Genomic DNA, 23,168 nt, shown 5'->3' with positions numbered 1-23,168 from the left:
AACATTTAAGGTTTATTCGAAAGACTCAGATTACTTACCATTTATACCACAGAACTTTTCTAAACCTCTTTCAAATCGTTCATGTTTATTAAACTTAGATTATGCTTGCTACTTATTGTTCTTGCATTCTGAATTCTTTTGTTCTAATAGATTAAAAACAAAAATAAATAGATTGAAATTAAATGATACTACAATGTGAACGTACTTATTTTCATCAAACGTGTATATCTTGAGAATATAAAGTGTATGTACAAAGATGTACACATTTAATTTACTTTATTTGTCTTTTTAAGTGACTGCTATTATGGCAAGTAGCATCTTGAAATCAATGTCCAGCAATGTTGAATCTACAAAAGACAAGAAGTTGTACGGAGAATTAATGGAGCATTCAAAGTGAGCCTCATGGATATCCTCTTATAAACCTTTCAATTCTACATATTATAAGTTATAATTGTGGGATGTCGACCGGTCGTTTTGTGTATTAAGTGCAAATGCATAATATATTAAACAAAGCCCTTTTCACAAAACAACCGTTACGATACAATAATTCAGCAAGTAATTGTTGTGTTCTTTACATACAACAAAGAGAAAGTCTGTTTTTTGTTTAAAGTACAATTTTGTTAAAGCATATGACTTCGTAAATTCAATTGTATTTGACGACACTGTGATTATGTCTACCTCTTCATAGGCACCTAAGCATTTTTGTATGTCGCATACTAATGTTTCGGATTTAAAAAGTTCTGAAATATTGAAACGAAAACAATTATAAGAATAATTATATAAATACATTTAGGTTTTTGCAATGTTGCTTTAATTTGAGAACTCCTTGCCATGGGTTATTTGTAGATTATTTGAAAACAGAGTAATCGAAATGCAGAATACATTGTATGAAAAAAGAGAAAGTGATACAATGGATTTAATGGAGATTGAAGATGAGATTTTTGGAATGAAAGTTTCTCCAATGGTTTTGGCATTTGAAAATAAAATGATGGATGTCATTGGACATCCCTGTATACAACGTCGTCTGAACAGAATTTGGTATAATTATGACCCAGCGGATTCTCCTTTCTCTTGCTCGGGTATGTACATGTAATACATACACAACAAATATTGATTGATAAGATTGCAATTCCTAATTAACATTTTGTCATATTTTACTTAAGGAGAGCGAAGATAAGCATATATTAGGCCTTATCACAAAGTCCAGACATGGAAGTTTTTGTTAAAAAAAAACAGCAATGCGAAAGACGAACATACATACAAGAAATATTTGATTAAACCGATTTAGAATTATGATTATTATTTTGGAAAAAAATATTTTCATTATATTTTATCAAGTCAAGTCTTCCTTATTTCATGTTTTATGTTTATCTAGGCGGTACGTATACAATATTAAGGACAGAGCTTCTACTGGCGTTCACCATAATTTTTGCGAAAAATTCAAAATATTGTGGCGATTGAAATTCATTATTGGCAAAATAAACATAACAATTTCGATTTCATCATCTTGTTTAACTTTTACTACGAAGACAGACATAAATTGCATTGTAAGACAAATCTATGACTTGAATCTTTATCCTGCAACATGACAAGAAAAAATATATCCGATAAACATATTTAAGACGAGTCTCGTGACCCCAGAATTATTTCGTTTGACTATAATTTTTCATTTTTATTCTCGCATCACGTTTTGGAAAGAAATATTTTCGAATTCCATTACTGTATACCTTACATTCACATTATCCTTTACCTTTGTACATTATTTTATTTGGAGAAATTGTGTCAAATGTTATGTTTGTTTTTCTGATATTGTGTAACATATCACCCCTTATTTTATTAATTTTGTATTTTCATTCTGTCATAGATCAAATTTATTCGTCCATTTTTTGTTCGTTTATTTATGTGTTAATATGTCTTTTAGTTGAGTTAAGCCATTCAATTTATATTTTATTTTTACCACTGGGTCGATTCCACTGCTGGTGGACGTTTCGTCTTGTTTGGCTTTATAAATATTTTGAAATGAGCGTCACTGATGAGTCTTGTGTAGACGAAACGCGCGTCTGGCGTACTAAATTATAATCCTGGTACTTTTGATAACTATTTACACCACGGGGTCGATGCCACTGCTGATGGACGTTTCGTCCCCGAGGGTATCACCAGCCCAGTAGTCAACACTTCGGTGTTGACATGAATATCAATATTGTGGTCATTTTTATAGTTTCCTGCTTACAAAACTTTGAATTTTTCGAAATACTAAGGATTTTCTTATCCCAGGCATAGATTACCTTAGATGTATTTGGCACAACTTTTGGGAATTATGGATTTTCAATGCTCTTCAACTTTGTACTTATTTGGCTTTATAAATATTTTGAAATGAGCGTCACTGATGAGTCTTATGTAGACGAAACGCGCGTCTGACGTACTAAATTATAATCCTGGTACCTTTGATAACTATGAGGTATTGTTTAATAAAGTAAGAATTAAGGTTGGTACCTATTGAAACGTTTAAACCCATTGCATATGTTGGCACCTGTTTTCAGTCACGAACCTGATGTTCAATGGTTGCCGTTAATTTGTTGATGTGGTTCATAAGTGTTTCTCTTTTCTTGTTATTTTGTTTAGATTAGATCGTTGGTTTTCCTGTTTGAATTGTGTTACACTAGTAATGTTTGGTACCCTTAAAGCATGCTGTTCGGTGTGAACCAAGACTTGTGTTGAAGACCCTACTTTGACCTATAATGGTTTACTTTTACAACTTATGAAGGATAAAGGCTCAAGTCATAGATGTGTTCTGCATAGGAAAATGCCTGTACCAAATCCGTAAAATGACAGTTGATATCAATTCGTTTGGCCATTTGACTAGTGACTTTCCTTTTTGAATTTTCCGAACTTCAATATTTTTGTGAATGTACTTTTTATGGATAGTTGTCTCCTTAGCACTCATACTATATCTTCTTATAACTATATCATGTAAGTTGTTAGTTGGCCAAACAAATGAAAGTAGTAAAATGTATCGTTTTGGCGAAAGTGTTGGCGAAAAAGAAAATTGACCAGAGGGAACCTGTTATTACGATTATAGAAAAACGTGTTTTTTCAGTTCTTAACTCTACATTTCATGATTGTTACACTGTAAATGAATCAATGAAGAGTTAAACATAGGTTCGATGAACTGAGTACAGTCAGTATCAAAAGCTGCTTTACACCGCCTACATTAATCAGATTGATTTTATTTGAACAGTTCAATAACATATACACACCTCATGTACAGGCTGTCTATTTTATCGTTATCCGAGATACTGTATGAGCTCGTATCATTTTGGGCGACCTTCATAAACGAACAACATTCATATTTTTAAATTTTCCAAGAACTTACTGAAAAGATTTACTCTAATGCAAACGCCATGGATATTGTCAATTAATCGACGAAAAACATGCATTCAAAACAAAAAAATTAAAAATTAAAAACCAATTGTTCAGAGAACAATTGAAGGTCTTTCCACTGAAAACAATGTATTTTAATATGAAAGTTGTAAAATTAAGTTTAAAATGTCATTTCAATCGTCAACTGATAGGTTATTGTACGCTGATTCCAGAAATATATGGTTTCTATACAATATTTTTTAAATAAGGGAGATAATTTGTTACTTTCGGTTTGAAAAATGTTACCACCGATAATATTTGAATATTTAATTGACACTGATTCCAAAAAGATCTGGTTCTATATACTTTTTTATTAATAAAGTACAAAAATAGCTACTTCCGGTTTACACAAGGTCACTTCCGGTTGTTTTTTTAAAGGTTAAATGGTTTGATACCTTTCGCCAAAAGTCTCATGGATATATCATGTATAAATATGAGCTGAGAGCAAAGGTCAAAAACTAGAACGTCAAATTAATCTATGACCTTGAGATCAATTTCAAGGTCATAAACCAAGGACCTCAAATCAAAAGACCATAGGACTTAATTATATTTGGTTAATCAGTTAAATCACCATACACGTATTTTTAAATACAAGAGGGGAGAAAACTCACTTTTACGTTCAACGTACCCTTGCAATCAAAATTTACGTGTTACGACATGTCGCAACTAACAATTTAGAAAAAATAATTTGTCGATATCTTATACAGTTTCTGGAAATTAGTGGAAATAAGCCAAATTCAAAAATTGGAATATGACCTTGACCTTTGACCTTGACCTAATTTTTATTTTTTTGGACCAAGGACCTCAAATCAAAAGATCCTTGGTCTTTAGCACTTATGGTTTACAAGATAGAAATGCATATCACTTATATCAAATGCATAAGGGGAAATAACTCTCATATGGAGCGTTCATATCACTTCGGTCAAAATAGGACAAATCATGCGAAGGATATAACGAGCAATTTTGTAAAATAAATTTGTCATAATATTTTACGGTTGCGAAGGAGATGCGCTAACAAGGAAAACAGTGTTTGGGGAGATAACTCCTACAAAGAAAAGTATTCGTTTACGCAGGGTAAATTTCAAAAGCGCATAAACTGTTCGATATCATATACCAAATATCTAAGCGACATATTGCGAAACAAATGTTTATCGCAAGAACAAAATTAGGCGGAAGAAAAAAAAAAAAAAAATAATCAGAAGAAAAACAATAGGTCTTTCCACAGAAAAGTGGAAAGACCTAATAAGTTAACATGCATTCCTTACATGTGTTATTTGTAGGTCAATTCTTTCTACCCGACCATTTTCAGTGAATACATTAACTACAATCTTTAAAACAGTTGCCACACATGATATTGAAAGTTATTAAAATTCATAGGCAAATAACAAAGTTCTCAGTGCATATATATTTATAAAAAAAACCATGCCCATAAGGTGACGAAATTATAATGTTAACTTAAACTAGTTGGAAATTTAAGAATACACGTGGGATTAGTAATTTCAGAACAACATATATTACTTCTTGTTCTAGATGATACATACTCAATTCCTTTTTGTAAAGATTTTTGTGTAGAACAATTCTGATTGATGACTTGCAGTTTTTTTCTATATTATATACTTAAAACGTCACTTGACATTTGTACAAACGGCTGTTCAAATAACCCATTTTAACAATATGACATATGCATGCTAATGGTATAATTTGAAACGTTTAAAGCACTTTTTAGCTCACCTGGCTCTTTGTGTCCGTCGTCGTCGTCCGTCGTCGTTAACTTTTACTAAAACCTTCTCCTCTAAAACTACTGGGCCAAATTAAACCAAACATGGCCACAACCATTATAAGGGTGAAAAATGTGTCCGGTGACCCAACCAACCAACCAACCGCCATTGCTAAAAATAGAACATAGGGGTAAAATGTAGATTTTGGCTTATATATCTGAAACAAAAGCATTTAGAGCAAATCTGACATGGTGTAAAAGTATTTATCAGGTGAAGATCTATCTTTCCTGAAATTTTCAGATGAATCCGAGAACCCGTTGTTGGGTTGCTGCCCCAAATTGGTTATTATCATGAATATTATTCTAGATAGAGATAAATTGTAAACAGCAATAATGTTCAGTAAAGTCAGATCTACAAATAAGTGGTCATGACCAAAACGGTCAATTTATCCCTTAAGGAGTTATTGTCCTTTATAGTCAATTTTTAACAATGTTCATTAATTTTGTAAATTTTTAACAATTTTTACAAAATATTTTCCACTGTCACTTCTGGGCCAATTTCATTATAGATAGAGATAATTGTAAGCAGCAAGATTGTTTAATAAAGTAAGATCTAAAAACACATCACCAACACCAAAACACAATTTTGTCATGAATCCATCTGTGTCCATTTTTAATATGCACATAGACCAATGTGAGCGACACAGGCTCTTTAGTTTTTAATGACAAATGTTTTAATTTTAACTAATTTTAATGTTGTAGATATTCCAAACAAGTTTAGCTTACCTGCGTCTGGTGCAGCAGCTAAATGGACTGACTGGATTAAGGTACTGTACATTTTAGCATGTTTTGCTTCAAATAAAAAATGCAGGACTTAGTTCTAACATATTGTGTAGACAAAAACTAATATATGGTTGAGCTTTATGTTGACCTTAAAAAACGCTTTCAATTGTGTATGTTATGGGCATTGTTGTCGACTATTTGACCATTACCCAATATGTGTTCATGTCGATAATTATAGATAAAACAATATTTAAACAAAATGTTTCCAATTATTTATTAATTGTCTTATACGAATTTCTTAAATCTTCATTGCACAAGGTCTGTGGTAGATATGGTTAAATGTGTGATAGTTGTAATGACTCTTGGTCTCGGCATACTTAAGTAGACATATTGACGATACCGTGTCTATAATAGCCGAGCTGATAAGGTATATGTCTTGCCGAGTTCCTGACTTTTGGTATGAATTAAAATAGTAAGGGAAGCACGTGAGGTGCATTCAAAGCAGAACGGCTAAGATTACGTAGTATGCTTGCTATTAAAACTAATTCGAATCCACAAGAGAACAAATCACATATAATATAGAGCAAATTTATACTAGCTACTAAATGTCATCGAATGACCTTAAACAATAAGCAAAGGCCATTTCGCAAAGCTAGTTATGATAGAGCAAAACATATACTAAGAACTGACACATACAAAATGTGGCAGGAATAAACATGTTTTCAGGCGTCCAACATTTCTTATACCTGAGCCAGTCGTGAAACTTTATAACATACACGTTTACAACACATACATGTACTACATTAATGGACTGCAAATGTTTGCACCTGTCCTAAGTTTAGAATCGGATGTACAGTAGTTGTCGTTTGCTTGTGTAATTTATACGTGTTTCTCGTTTTTTCAATATAGATTATACCATTGTTTTCCCATTTGAATGGTTTTACACTTGTAATTTTGGGGCCCTTTATAGCTTGTTGTTCGGTGTGAGCCAAGGCTCCGTGTTGACGGCCGTACCTTGACCTATAATGGTTCAATTTTATAAATTATTATTTGGATGGAGAGTTGTCTCATTGGCATTAATACCACATCTTCCTATACCTATTGACTCATCCGATGAATACAAAATACTTTATTTGTACAACTTACAAACAGTCGAAATAATGGAAACTAGTTCAATGGCACTATATTTAAAAAAAAAGCAATGTATCATGTCTTCAATAATACATGGACAGTATGAGATAAACATGTCTTTGCGCAATGCCTAACAGTATTTACAAGACATAGACATGTAAGTAATTACAATAACTATAAGGCAATACATTATTCAATTATGTTTTAATCAATGTATTAACAAAAAACAACAATGATTAATGTAAACATATATGATAAAACTTTATTTCTAGTGCTAACTACTGTTACATGTATTAATGTTTTATCTCCTATCTTTGTCACAATATTTGATCTTGGTTAGTTTTTATTTTACAGAATGTGTTGCGACTTAACGGAAGTTTATGGATGGAACAGGCATTGGTGTCACCATTGATGATTTTTGCAGTACACTACGTAAGATATAAGATGCTGATTATATAGTTATATGTACCAGGCTTATAATTTGGTACGCCAGACGTACCTTTCGTCTACAAAAGACTCATCAGTTACGCTCAAATCGAAATAGTTCGAAAGCAAACTATATGAAGTTGAAGATCATTAAGCTAAATACAGCTAAGGATATCTATGCTTGGGTTATATGGTTCGATACTGTCCGTATTAGAAATATATCGCACGCACGACTTTTTTTTTTGCCACGTTTTGTAGAAAAATAAACAATGAAATACAACAACATCAATAGATGACGTCACCATAAACAGTAGACGGGACGTCGTAAACTCATATGAAATATGAAAAACAACGTGATAATTAACCTGTGTTGCGATAAAACTTATTATCATATTTTCATTCATATCAATTAACAAACTAAAACACCTTGTCTAGATTGTACAAGATATATTTGAAATTTATGCAATCAATATATTGATGTTTCTTTTTCAAGAATAACATACGTTTATTTCACATTTCCAGTTATTTGTCCTTGCTGTAATCGTTTGGTTTAGTGCATTTGTACTCACAGATCTTGATTTAATAGGCAGTGTTTGGGATATAGGAATCTACGAGTGGCTTTTGTACATTTGGCTTATTGCTGATTTCTTTGAGGAAATGATTGTTCCGGTTTGTATATCGAAAAAATATAAATATATAGCAAATATTCACTATAAACATACCGTTATAAATATCTATCATGCATTTTTTTCTTTACAAAGAGTGAAAATCTACACCCAATACAATCTGTGCTGAACTTGTTATTGATTGATAACAATACTTATACGATATATCGTATTGCGGGTAATTTTTGCGGGGTGCAAATTTTCGCTTAATTTTGCAGATAAAATACAATCGCTAAAATAAATTCCACCAAATTAAAAGTGTGCATTCAAAGGCATTTATAAAAGTTTTGAATCCGCCAAAATAATATGCAAAAATATTTCGTATACCTTATTGATGAAAATTGCGAAATTTTACACCCGCGAAAATAACCCGCTATACGGTATAACAATGAGCTTTTTAGACTGTATCACGAATAATAAAATTGAGAAAGGAAATGGGGAATGTGTCAAAGCAACAACAATCCGACCATAGAGCAGACAACAGCCGAAGGCCACTAATGGGTCTTCAATGTAGCGAGAATTCCCGCACCCGTAGGTGTCCTTCAGCTGGCTCCTAAAATATGTATACTAGTACAGTGATAATGGACGTCATACTAAACTCTGAATTATACACAAGAAACTAAAATTAAAAATCATACAAGACGAACAACGGCCAGAGGCTCCTGACTTAGGACAGGCGCAAAATTGCGACGAGATTAAACATGTTTATGAGATCTCAACCCTCCCCCTATACCTCTAGCCAATGTAGAAAAGTAAACGCATAACAATACGCACATTAAAATTCAGTTCAAGAGAAGTCCGAGTCCGATGTCAAAAGATGTAACAAAAGAAAATAAATAAAATGACAATAATACATAAATAACAACAGACTACTAGCAGTTAACTGACATTCCAGCTCCAGACCTCAATTAAACTGATTGAAAGATTATGTCTTCACCATATGAATATCAGGCACAATCCCTCCCGTTAGGGGTTTAGTATCATACTATCATAAGATATATGAGAAGAACATAACCCGTGTCATGCCAATAACTGTTTTTTTTTAAACTAAATGTGTTTAGTTCCGATGCAAAGACCCTATCAGTGAATCAATATTAAAGCCAAAATATGCAATCTTTAATGACCTGACAACAGTATCGTAACTATATCCCTTCTTAATAAGTCTGTTTAAAAGTTTGTAAGCTTTTGAGGTGAATACTGACATTTTTGTGCTTTGTAAAGAATATTACCATAAAAGATTGGATATGAAATACCTGAACGTATAAGATGTCTGCATGTTGAGTTATATTTACGAATTATTTCTTTATAACGGTGATAAAATTTAGTAAATGTTTTGACCAGTTTGTGATATCGAAAACCCTGGTGTAATAATTTTTCAGTAATACATAAATTTCTCTCGCTAAAATCTAAAATGTTGTTACATACACGAGTGAATCGTACAAGTTGAACTATATAAACACCATAAGATGGTGACAAGGGAACGTCACCATCTAAAACTGGATAATTAACGATAGGAAATGAAAAATCATCTCTTTTATCATAAATTTTTGTATTAAGCTTCCCGTTAATGATATAGATATCAAGATCGAGGAAAGGGCAGTAACATTGTTAGTATTAACTTTATTCAAAGTAAGTTCAACAGAATAAATTTCTTTAGTATACATACTGAAGTCGTCATTATTGAGAGCCAATATATCATCCAAATATCTAAAAGTATTGTTAAATTTTTGTATCAAATGTTGTTTCGATGGGTCTTTGTTAATTTTAGTCATAAATTGTAACTCATAACAATACAAAAACAGATCCGCAATAAGTGGTGCACAGTTAGTCCCCATTGGAATACCAATAACTTGACGATATACGGAATCTCCAAAACGAACAAAAATGTTATCAAGTAAAAATTCAAGCGCATATATAGTATCAAAGCATGTCCAATTAACATAGTTCTTTTGTTTATTGCTACTCAAAAATGACATAAAAGAGTTTGAACATATATACTCGCGTTCTGACTTTTTAAATGCCCAGTTAATAAGGGATGTAATTTTTTTCTTAATTAGAATATGAGGCAAAGTGGTATAAAGGGTAGAAAAATCAGAACTTTGAACAGATTCAAAATCACCAATATATGCATGCAATTTATCAAGTACTTCCAACGAGTTTTTGACACTCCAAAAGTAATCAATTCCACTATTTTCAAAGGCTTTATTTGAACGATTTATTATCAGGTTTTTTATTGTACCAAGTGTACTAGTAAGTAAAACAGACAATTAAGTAGTGGAACAATGGCTTGAAGATGAAATAAATCTATATTTGTAAGTTTTTTTGTGTAGCTTCGGAAGCCAGTAATAGTTGGGACTTTCATTGTAATTGGTTCTGCTTGTAAAGAAGTAGCTAAAAGTTTGTATTTGTTACAGATATCGTTTTCTGAAAATGAAGTCAGTTGGAATGTTGGTGAATTCGTGATTTCCTTTTGCTGAACCTCTATATAAAGTTTACGTCAAACAATAATGATATTATTAGCAGCTTTATCAGCCAGGACAAAAACAAATTCCTTGGCTAGTTCTTTTAGTTTATGTTTGATACGCGAAATAGGGTTTTTATGGTTGTTGTTAAGAGTAAAATGTTCTTTAAAATGTTGTATTCGAATATCAACTATCTTCATTACTGAATTAAAAAAAGAGTCAAAAGATTTTTTGTCAGCTTTTTCCCGTTTTACCCATTTCAAACAGTAGGTATGGAGTGAGTCGTTGATGATATTACGACACTCATTCCAATTAATAATTTTAGGTCCTTTACTGAGGAATGATTTTAACTCTCGGTCGCGAACGATGTTAAGGTCTCCTGTTATGACATGGGAAATGGGGCCATAGGTGTATTCGGAATTTCTGCAATTACACGACATAGGTGTATTTTCAGTGATATTTATATCTTTACACAATTGGCTATAATTAACCACATATTTCCGGGTAGATTTCTTGTAAATATAACAAATAAGAGGGAGTTCAGTATTCTCAAAATATCCAGGAATTTGGTCTTTAACAGAATGGTCGTTAAAAATACCGGCAATATTTATAAAATCAAAACCTTTATTGACATACTTTATTTTAATAAAATGTTTTTTGTGATCTTCAGGGCGGTCAACTTTTGGAAACAATTTAGAATAACAATATGCCATTTTAATTAGAAAAATTTGATACTTAGGACTGTAATATGAAATTGTGTTGCAATCCTCTAAAATTTTATTTAATTTATTTATAGGTAAAGAACAAAGCTTGGTTAACAGAAAATGTCTACCGTTGTGTTTTGAAATAGAAATTAGGTCCGAAATATTTGTATGGTTGGTCCGAAATTTTCTTTGATTGCGATTTTTTCTCAGTCCATGAGAACGATTTTTACGAACAGTTTTAGAAACTATATCCAAAATGTTAACAAAATCGGTTCTTGATATATTGCCAATTCCCATGATATTATCATTAAGACCGAGAGGGTAGACTGTCTGTATTTTTTTATAAATTTAATTCAATTATTTTCCGTGATCGTACAAACTTTGAATGAGATTCACCAGGCTGCTTATTTACTACTTCTAAAGGTTGAACTGTTAAATATTTAATAGGATGGTTGTGCTTCTTAAGATGTTGATAACTGACACTTTTGAATTTATTGGGTCTTTTAAAACGATACAGGTGTTCTTGCGTGCGTTTAGATAAATATCGCCCAGTTTAACCTACGTACTGAATACCGCATCCCGGTTTGTTTCATGTGAGTAAATAAATAATACTGTTTATTTTTCAAGTAATATCAGTTTCAAAATTTAAAGAAAATGTGCGACCATTAAACGTGGACCTTACCGTATTGTTGGTGGAAAGACGGGGACATGTAAGTCATTTTTCTGGCATGACACTTATCGATAGAAGAGTAACCACGATTTTTATTGTTAAAACTGTTAGCGATGGTAGTATTTTTAGATAAGCGATTTTGAAGATTGAGACGTGTAGATACCCTTTGAACGAGTTTAGTATTTAATATTTTTCCATTTCTAAGCTTCATATTTGTTTTTGGTATGTACATTTGTAGATTTTATTACAAGGAGCAAAGACTGGCGTCCAGAATATGAACCAGCACACAGTAAATAGAATTGTGTAAAAATGACAAAAACTGTTCGGCTAAAGACGTCAAACGCTTTTGTCATAAATTACCCGACAAATTTAACAAAAGATAGGGTATATAAAGGTAGCGACTGACGTCTGACTAAATAGACGAATGGGGCTGAATATTAACATACTACTTTTTGATAAATAATTCTAAAGTAATGAACATAGAGAAGTTCTCGCTCGGACACATACTCCATAATCTAGTATAATATAAGAGCATAAACCTTAAGCACAGGGAGGCACTCTACTGTCTCCACACGGCACTAAAGACAAACTCTGTAAAAAATAAAATTGAGAAAGGAAATGGGGAATATAATGGAACTAAAGATTCTAAATAAGTTCCCTATAATTGTATAACACACATACAAAATTCATTTTGAAAAACAATCCACGCTTCAGACTATAACGGTTGAGGAGGAGAAACTAACTGAATCTAAATATAAGTATGTGAAATCATTTGGTTTATAATTTCATGTAAAGGAGTTGGGTCAGTTCAACATTTTCTTCTTCAAATAGGTATCCACGACTCAGAAAGGTCAAACAGTACAAGCAAATTTATAAAATGTCATCTTTTCGCTTGTGAATCGTATCTTTAATTCCAATAACTATTCATTAAATAACTGCAACTGAATGAATTCTGGCACCTAGTAGTAACCTATTTGGTTTTGAAGACATGTCGGGTTGCAAATTACGTTATAGATAATGCATATTTAAAGGTTTTTCTTGTCGTAGAACACACCGAGGGGTGTCAGGATTGATCAAATGAAAGACCGACCGGAGGGAGGTCTTTCTTTGAACAATCCTGACACCCCGAGGTGTGTTCTACGACAAGAAAAACCTTAAAATATGCATTATCTGACTTATATACCGTCAAAAAATTATTAATTTTATAAAGATTTGTAAAATTAAGTATCCTATTTTACCGACAACACTAAAGTGGAATATTCCTTTCTTATGCGTTCAGGTTTTAATACGCCCTGCAGCTGGGAAATAAAACTCACTAAATAATTTAGATATAAACCTTTTAAAAATTATTATCCATACACAATAAAAATATTACTGTGACTGCATGAAGTAAGACACAAATGTATTGTTACCATCCAATAACGGTGTATGAAAAATACAAGACACATTGTAAGTAATTTATTGTACCACTTAGCTTATGGAAAAGGGGGAGGGGTATGTTTTTTTTCTTATATTTGTTATGTTATTTCTATCGCGGAAAAGTGGTTATTGTTTTTACTTGAATCGAATGTAAAATTCAGAAAGATTGTCTTTTGAATAGCAATACATTTTATTAAAAGATAATCAGGATATAATTATATACCCTCCGCACCCGACCCTTTCGTGAGTTACGTTAATGTTATTCAATAGACTATAAGATTATCTTATTAGTTGATCATTTGAGTAAAATGTATACATAAATTTTAAAAAGTTAAGAACTGACACGAAGACGAATATAAATACATGTGGGTCACAGTATGATTTCCTATTCAGTGTGTATCGTTCTCATGCATGAAATACTTGCCACTGGACGTTAAACAAGCAACCAAAAATCAATCAATCTATTCAGTTTGACTCAATAAGATCTTCAAAATCTTACACACCAATATGTTTAATCTTGATTTATTTTATGAAAGTCTACATTAAAAATCATCTGACATATATGATAATGTTTCTTTATTGTAGCGATAAATTAACAAAACTTAACGTTATTTGTTTCTAAAATTAAAATGCGGGACTACAATGACCATTTCCTTTACACCTATCATCGATTGAACTTTAAAAAAACAAATTTCCAAATCGGCAACAATAAACTATTAGACGAATAAAGTTTTCAGGTAAATCATAGATTACATGTTTATCAAGGAAAATAATGACCTCACACAAGTCATTATTTTATGCCTTTGAGCATATTTAATTGAAACATGGTATCGTCCGGGTTGATTCTGAAAAAGAATGACCTGTCGTTCTGAAAGAAAATAACTCCATATAAGTATATAAATGCCAAGAAAACAAAGGAACAAGTTACACTGGATATTATTTTTTCTTTTATGTTTTCTTTCCAGCTTATAATTAGATTACAGTATAAGAGAAGTAAACACACAAAGTGGTTTAAGCTGAAAAGATACATTTTTAATGTTTGGAAAGTTCTAACATTGCTGTCGTATCTGATAATCCTATCAGCAGTATGCCTGAGAATTGAGAATTCCTCTTCTAACCACAGAATAACCCTAAGATTATACAGCCTAGGTCTGTTTACAATGTATATGAGATTTCTCCAATGCATGATTGTCCATAGCTACTTCGGTCCAAAAATCATAATGATTGGCGAAATGGTAAGTGTGTAGCTTATATAACATTATATAACATGTAAAAAAAATCTGTATAGGAATTATTTTCAAAATAATAATCAAATAATTAACAGAGACAAAGATTAAAACTTTAAGGAATACACATATAATAAGCTTTCCAAGATATGTTATTTTCATTACAAATATTTTGGGACAAAAGTCCATTTTGTGAGAAACATTTCACACTGAGGTGTACAAAATAACTCATAAATTAAAAAAAACATCAACAAATTAAAGTTTGTCGTTACAATGTAAATTATCCAATCCCTATGCATTTATGAATAAAAAGATTTAGACAAAAAATATGCAAGCCAGTTATGAGCAAAACAGTATGAAAAATAAAATGTCATTGTTAGAGGTTGCACTTTGTAAATACAGCTGTTTCTGAAAACACGCCTCTTTTGGGGAGAAATTGAATATTCATAGAAAATTAATTTTGTTTACATACTGGTTCCCAGTTATGCTCTCTGTATTCCATATCGCAGAGACAGAACTTGGGAATGTTACCAGTAAATAAACACGTGCATATTGTTTACATTGACATCTGTGGTAACCTTTCATTTGAGGTAGGGGTAGTTAAGAAAATTAGTGTAAGTTTAAACTCTGAGAAGTTCAGGGCATATAAACGTTGAAAATATGCCGCACAGCCCTATATTTTGACCTTTGAAAAAAATTGTGGTGCAAATGAACTTTCAATTCTAGGATAAGATTGTTCAAAACTTCATAGTAAAAGTGGTACAGTTTTAGCCGTAAAAGGAGTTCCTACGGGAAATTGCATTGTCAATATTTACAGAAATGCAACCTATAGCACACACAAACCTCACCCTTAAAACAAGTTTCAGATAACTTAAATGCTACTAAAATGTAACTTTCCTTTTAAAACATTTTGTCTGATGATGTTCAAACTAAAAGACAAATTTAAAGAGTTGGTATAACTTTGTTTCATTTAAAAGAATGACGAACGTAGATACAAGTATCTTGTTTTGGGGAGGGATAAATCATACTTTGTTAAGAATCACTCTGATTCAAACAACAAAAATCTCTGAAACCGACATTATCAAGATGCTTGATTGTTTTTTTGACAACATATTTGTGACGTTTGGAAGACGTGTTCTTCAACAGACTGATAGAATTTCATTAGGAACCAATTTTAGCCCCTCTTCCTGCCGACTTGTTTCACACAGGAACTTCTTAGAAAGAAAGAAAGATAAGAAGTTAACTTTACGTGCCGTTCTATAGATGATGTTCTCTTACTGAATAATACAACATTTGGTACTCTGTTAAACGAATCTACCCCATCGAACTAGAGATACAGTTAAGTCTGCCTCATATCTTGACTTACATCTAATTATTGACAATGAAGGTCGGTTGAAAACTACTTCCCAATTGTGAACTGTCCATTTCTATGTAGCAACATTCCAGCTTCGCATGCATACGAAGTATATATCTTTGAATTGATACGACATTCCCGGGCTTGTATTTCCTATCATGACTTCCTTGATAGAGGATTGCTACTCGCAAGAAAGCTATTAAACCAACAGTTCAGAATCATCATACGGACGCCATCACGAGTTGGTATACCGTTATGGAATAACCGTTTCACAGATCGGATATGTTCCTTATGTCGTAACTACAATACCCTTCCCTTTGCACGAATGTGACCTATCCAATTAGACTTTTACCGGATTTGTAATAACATAAGCACCACGACGGGTGCCACATATGAAGCAGGATCTGCTTACTCTTCCGGAGCACATGAAACCCCCCCCCCCCGCCGTTTTAACTAGGGTTCGTGTTGCTTAGTCTTTAGTTTTCTATGTGTCATGTGTAATATTATTTGTCTGTTTTGTCTTTTTCAGTTTTAGCCATGGCGTTGTCAGTTTATTTTCAATCAATGAGTTTGAGTCTCTCACTGGTATCTTTCTTTTTTCCCCTTTTTATTGTCCACTTAGTATCTTATGTATCTTCTCATTTTAACTTGTCAAATCATAACAAAGTTCAATAAACTTTTTCGTCAAAGCATGTTCATAATCATTTGTATGGAAAGGTGTTATCATAACGGAATTTCATATGTCACAAAAAACATATGTATCGGTCATCTTCAATTTAAACAATAAATTCACAAAAATACTGAACTCGAAAGTCCCTAATCAAATATCAAAATCAAAAGCTCAAACACATCAAACGAATGGATATCAACAGTCATATTCCTGACTTGGGTACAGGAATCTAAGGACATAGATTGTTCTTATGTAGAAAATGGTAGATTGAATCTTGTTTTATAACTAGCTAAAACGCTCACCTGTATTACAGTCGCATCAAATTCCATAATATTGACAACGATGCATGAACAAAACAAACTGACACAATAGGTCAAAATGTCAAATATAGGGGTACAGCAGTCAACATTGTGTTATCATCTGAATCACTTTAAAAACAAGCAAATGTAACAAACAAGCCCAAAAAGGTAAACATCAAATTTAAAATATATTTAATGTACATTCAGACGAAACAGTTATTTTTTTTACGACGTTAATAGTAATGCATATCGTAGCTGTATATTGATAATAGTATTGAGAATGGAAATGGGTATTTTTTTAAAAAGAGACAAAAACCCGACAAAAGAGCAGACAATGGGTCTTCAATGCAGAGAGAAACTCCCGCACCCGGAGGTGGTCCTCAGCTGGCCTGTAAATTCAATATTGTGGATTAGTTCAGTGAAATAGACGTTACACTAAACTCCAAAACATATAAATGAACTAAAACTTAAAGAAAACAACCATACAAAACTCAGAGGGGCCAGAGGCTCCTGCCTCTTGATAGATGTTAAACTGCTGCTTGGTTAAACATGTTTATGCTATCTCAACCCTCTCGATTTACCTCTAGCCAATGTTGAATTAATAAACACATAGAAAACGCACAGTAAAACTCAGTTTTAAAGAAGTCAGAGTATATAACCCGTATCATGTCAACAACTGGTTTTAGAATAAATGTATTTATAATTACCAATGCAAACATTCTATGAGGGAATTAATATAAATACCAAAATAAACAATCATTAATATCTTCACAACAGAATCGATATCGTAACTATATCCACCGACCGTGCGAGGGCTGTAAAGTCAGTCAAGGTCGTTAAACACTTCCATCATCATTAACTATATCCTTTCCGAATCAGTCTGTTTAACAGGTTTGGTTAGCTTTTGAGACGAGTGTCGCTATGTGTGTGCTTTGTCAAGAAAATAACCATAAAATATTGAGCATATACACATATTACCAAATAAATTATAAAAATTTACAATACAAAGAAGCTAACACTTTTATTCAAAATTGTAATATATCTTTTAAAAAAACAAAAAATAACTTTTTTAGTTAGTAGAGTTGATAAAGTTCGTGTGGATATTTATTGTTTTCATGATGTGCACTGGAGTGCTTTATCATGCTAACATGTATCCCAGTCATTACGACATGTGGTCACAGAAAAGTGAAACATATTGGAGAATCTGGAAAATCATATCCTTACCATATTGGCAGCTTTATGGCGAATTGTTTCTTGATGAGTTACAAGGTGAATAAAAAAAATAAAACACCATTTTTTCATCTTTAAACAAAACACCTTTCAAAAAACGCAACCAAAAAAATGTTTTTTTTCCAAAATTGTATACAACATGTGTAAACGTCAATCTTAAACATTGTAGTATCGTAAGTGAAACAAAAGAATTACAAGTATGAGATTGACAGTTAATTGATTTTCTTACCTATATCAAAAGAGCAAAAAAAAACTACATATACATAATTATGCTATTTTCAGAATTACGATAATTGAAACTCTGTTACAAACTTGAACTCTTGGTAAAGGACACTTTCTTAATTTTGCCTAAGGTGTGCAGTAAAAATAAGACTGGTTTTATATTCGACATTCATTGAACAGTAACTGTATGTTTAATTAATTGCAATGAGCCTCGTACAAGCCCTCTAACAATACTTAACATTTATCATTTACTGCAGTCTTTTATTACAGTTGCATTTAATATCATGGTAAAAGAATTAGTTTGTAATGTTTTAGAAGGACAAACACTCATCTGTACACATCCTTTTAAACTGTCGTCATATTTTAACTTACTGATGAAGAATTGACTCATTCAGTTATTCTTACAATGACTTTTCATTTACTAGGCGTCAACAATGACAATAATACATGTACGTTTGTGGAAGCTGATTGGGAAAGTAACCCAGATATTGAACGTTGTGTTGAATATGACTGGGTAGTACTGTTAATCGCTGCTTTATACATGCTGTTCACGAACCTCTTGTTGGTTAACCTCATTATTGCTTTATTCACGTGAGTATATATAGATACATACATATTAAAAATGACTGAACAATAGCCATCGATAAATCTTACGGAGCGATGAATCATATAAATATAATACAGTACACTAACAACATATCACATATAACCAGTCTAAAAGTGTACAACACCACCAAAAAAAGAACAATAAAAAGAACAAATGTAACTGTAAATATTTCGGTTAACAGATATCCTTCATCAGTATGACCACGATGTAAAATGAATCATATCAAACTATTCTAATTATAAAACTTAAACAATCTTGAATTGTGTATTTAAACATCCCAAATAAATAGCAGTTTGAAAAATGATTAGAAAAAAAATACTAACAGTAATATGTTTTGGCTAAGGTTCAATAATTGAATGTGACTGCGTACATGTACATCACTACCAAATGAAAAGAACCCTGTAATTTAAACAAGTATAATTAAAATAATTCCTAAAAGCTGTAAGAGTCTGAAAAAAACTGTCCTTAGCTTTCTTATCCAAAACCTTTCCCGAGCAAACCTTTTTGCCCTTGACCACCCCTCGTTGTGGTATATGATTGTGATGGTAAGGTTTATTAGATTAGCTTGGGATCGCCAAAGCGATTTCAATGACGACTTACGGGAAGGTCTTGCTTGCGTTTGTTAAATGGCTGTTCTGCCTTGCCAACATACTGCATGCCACATAGACACTGAAGAAAGTATACAGCATTCATGGTTTTGCAAGTTACATTACAAAATATACTGTACACAGACCCAGTGTAGTGGCAAGTAAATGTTTGGGTTTTCAGTATTTGGTGGCAAGTCAGACATCTTCTTTTACCTCACGACATGCACCATCCTGCAGTTTGAACAGGTTTTATTTGAGGAGACGTCAGCTCTCACAAATAAGTCTTTCATACTTGCTAGTCTCCGAAAAGCTTAGACAGATGGATTGGAAAAGATCTTGGATAATTTTGGGTGCTTGGCAATAATTTGCCTATTGGCACGGATCAATCGTGAAAGGTTAGTAAAGGCGACATTGTATGTAAAAACAAACGGAACAATTTTGCTGCGCCTTTTCTTTGTTTATACTGTACCAGGTCAGTGTGGCTCTTATCATTTGCACGCGCAAACCCCTTATCTAGGTCTTTATATATATATATATATATATATAAATCACAACAATTTCAAATGTCTTCCATTGTCGGGATTCGAACTCATAGTTAATAACTAACTAATAAGTGTACTGATAGAAGGTGCACATCTCCTGTCTTGTACATTAGTATTGATCAATTAAAGGCAATTTAAAACACAAATCTTTTTTCTAGATACCGTTTTGAAGAAGTTCAGCAAAATTCAGATCGATTGTGGAAATTTTGGAGATATTCGATCATAACTGAGTTCAGAAGACGTTATCCGGTTCCCCTAAACCTACCATTTTTACCATTGAAAATAGTAAAAATCTTACGCCGCAGAAATGTTAAATTGAACTGTTGTAAGAAAAAAAAAGGTTGGTATGTCATAACTATTCCAAACAAGGCACTGTTACTTTAATATGCTGATAAAACATGAAAATGATACTTTCGTTGATGCGATTTTTGAACTCTGTAAAAGGTTGATTATTTATAAATTACCTGATCATATGTGATTTTCAAATTATATATATCTAAAGTGAAGTTTTTTTTTAAATATAAATATTTCAAAAAAAAAAATTCCACACGACCTGTATATTGAAACGTGTTCAAAATGCCAATAAGACAACTATACATGGACATGATAGAGAACAAAACTATATAAACAATCACAGATTATCTTTAATTCTTGAACAGTAATCCAAACCAATACCGTATAGTAGGCTATAAAAGACAAAATGTGAAAACCAACAGATTAATTTATACTAGAACACATCAATACGAGAAAAAAGTATACAATTATGATAGACAGAAACCCATAACAACCACTGGATTACAGACTCGTTTGACATTTTCAATTTACTGTTTCATAAAATAACTGTAAACTAAAATTGTTTAGGTTTAACACAAAAGACGCGAGGCTGTTTATTACGAAATTGAGGCTACATTATCTGCAACACAATGCACATATGCATTACAATTACCTTGTTTTGATATGTCAATACGAAAGGATCTTGACAAAGATATTTCGTTTAATGGAATATGGAAAGGTGATAATGGGGGCAGACATTGTATTCTATGGGTATATATTCTAGTTTAATGATGTATTATATTAATAGTGCAATGTTCGTCTCATACAGTAAAAGACAAGACGGAAAATTCAGGTAAATATATATTCATATGACACTCTGAAAGGAGAGAAAAAAATAATACCAACGGACATTCAAACTCAATAGTCAAAAATAATCTGACCACGCCATGGCAGATAAAGAAAGTAACTCAAAACACGACAACGAACAATTTAAAAATAAGCAACACGAATCCCAAAGGAAACCGGGGAAGATCTCAATTGCTTCATTAGGGAAGCAGATCATGCTTTATATGGGTCATTTTCAAAAAATGTCGAATTTTTAGTACACCCATGCTTAATTTTTAATTTCTAATGGAAATTTCAGTTGTAATGGTTTAAATGAAAGCTTGTCGGATTAATGATTCATAACATTAATAATAAACACACCTTACATCTATTTTGATAAGATTAAACTGCATTTAAGTCCGATTTTGGGGGTATTTGTGTGCGTACATTGTCAGAAAAACACATTTCAAATGATTTTTTTCCGATTTTCTGATCGCCTTGATATCTGCAAAAGGGACATTTTAAGAACGTTAATTATAATTTTAACGAAAAATCGTAGCTTCTTTATCATTGTATGTAACAGATTATCTACAAACTAAATTCAATCAGCGTACAGGAGGTTCATGTCTATCCTGTTACCGCTACTTAAATCAGTCGTTAAATTATTCTCCCTATAAATACTGAATCAGTCAGTGTTGATTTCAAAAATGCAAAGTAATCTTTACATTTAAAACGCCTCGTTTCTTGCACGACAGTGTAGAGAAAAGAAATTTCAAGACATTTAGTGAAAAAAATAGAGCGTCCTTTTTTCATGTCTATGCTGTTACCAATCATTTTGATTAATTACACTAAAAGTATGGTTGTAAAAAGTGCAATAACGTGTTGGAAACCAAATTCACAATAGAAAACCATAATCACTTCACCAAAGGGAGTAGTTATGTCACAACAGCAATCAAATACGAAGAAATTTGTCTATCCTGTTATGTCTATCCTGTTACTATGGTTGCTATGGTTACAGTAACAGTATAGACAATTATAGACAAAAACGTCGTTAAATTTTTTATCTTAACATTTAGGTGAAAAACGAATGAAATATTTCATTGTTTGAACTCATTTTAAGGTTATAACGTCTTAATCTTCCCAATTAAGCATTTGCAGGTGCAATACTGATATCGGTAACAGGATAGACAAAAAGGTAACAGGATAGACTTTTATATAGTGATATATCAGAAACGTACGTTCCTGTTACCAACGAAATAAAGAGAAAAGTAAATTAACTTATGAGGGATTTACTTGATGTTGGGTTTATTTGAAAGGGTGAAAAAAGGCCGAACAATATAAATTGCTATTTTAGACTTGCATTACTGGTGGTAATTTTTACAACCTTTGAAAACCAATTTTTAGAGCCATTTTCAGTACAACCTAGAAAATTGGCAAAAAATCTATTATTTTACAGAATGAATATATATAGAAGTTTATTCTCTTGAAAACCATCTAATTGGTAACGTAACACAAGCTTAACATTTTATCTAAACCTTTTCTTAATAACCCAAAATTTCTTTTGAAAATGGTAACAGGATAGACAAAATATTGTACCACCGATCAAAAAATGTTTCTAGATATTCTTGTATGACATCATTAAGATTGCATCTTTTAAAATGTTGTTCTTAAAGTACTGTTTGTTTTGATTTGCTTATGTAGAGGGTTGTTTGAATAAGTAACTTTTAATAAATTTTTCAATTTCAAAATTCGACATTTTTTGAAAATGACCCACATGGGTCATCCTACCAATTGGTTTATAGATTAGATTATAATCATTGATGGAAATGTAAGAGGATACAGTATCTATTCAAAAGATTCACGATTCTGTTCATATAACCATGTGTATCCATTTTCAGGACTATCTAAGTGTTTCACATCATGGAACATTTTATAC

At 32.0% G+C, this 23,168-nt stretch overlaps 1 protein-coding gene across 2 annotated transcripts in view; it reads left to right on the top strand.

The window, feature by feature from the left end:
- The window catches only part of LOC143071405 (transient receptor potential cation channel subfamily M member-like 2), a 32,510-nt gene that overhangs the window by 7,586 nt on the left and 1,756 nt on the right, over window positions 1–23,168 (top strand). The window contains exons 7-16 of one of the 2 annotated variants that reach the window (XM_076245666.1): window positions 294–393; window positions 847–1,079; window positions 5,900–5,964; window positions 7,406–7,483; window positions 8,000–8,146; window positions 14,363–14,632; window positions 18,020–18,215; window positions 18,824–18,989; window positions 20,293–20,474; window positions 21,216–21,260. In XM_076245666.1, the coding sequence (XP_076101781.1) occupies window positions 294–393; window positions 847–1,079; window positions 5,900–5,964; window positions 7,406–7,483; window positions 8,000–8,146; window positions 14,363–14,632; window positions 18,020–18,215; window positions 18,824–18,989; window positions 20,293–20,474; window positions 21,216–21,260 (1,482 nt within the window). Of the gene's footprint in view, window positions 1–293; window positions 394–846; window positions 1,080–5,899; window positions 5,965–7,405; window positions 7,484–7,999; window positions 8,147–14,362; window positions 14,633–18,019; window positions 18,216–18,823; window positions 18,990–20,292; window positions 20,475–21,215; window positions 21,261–23,168 lie in introns of those variants that run through there. The other variant, XR_012976894.1, reaches the window with a different exon arrangement.

Source organism: Mytilus galloprovincialis, chromosome 4, assembly GCF_965363235.1.
Source record: "Mytilus galloprovincialis chromosome 4, xbMytGall1.hap1.1, whole genome shotgun sequence".
NCBI lineage: Eukaryota > Metazoa > Mollusca > Bivalvia > Mytilida > Mytilidae > Mytilus > Mytilus galloprovincialis.
This window is presented reverse-complemented; position numbering and strand designations above follow the sequence as displayed.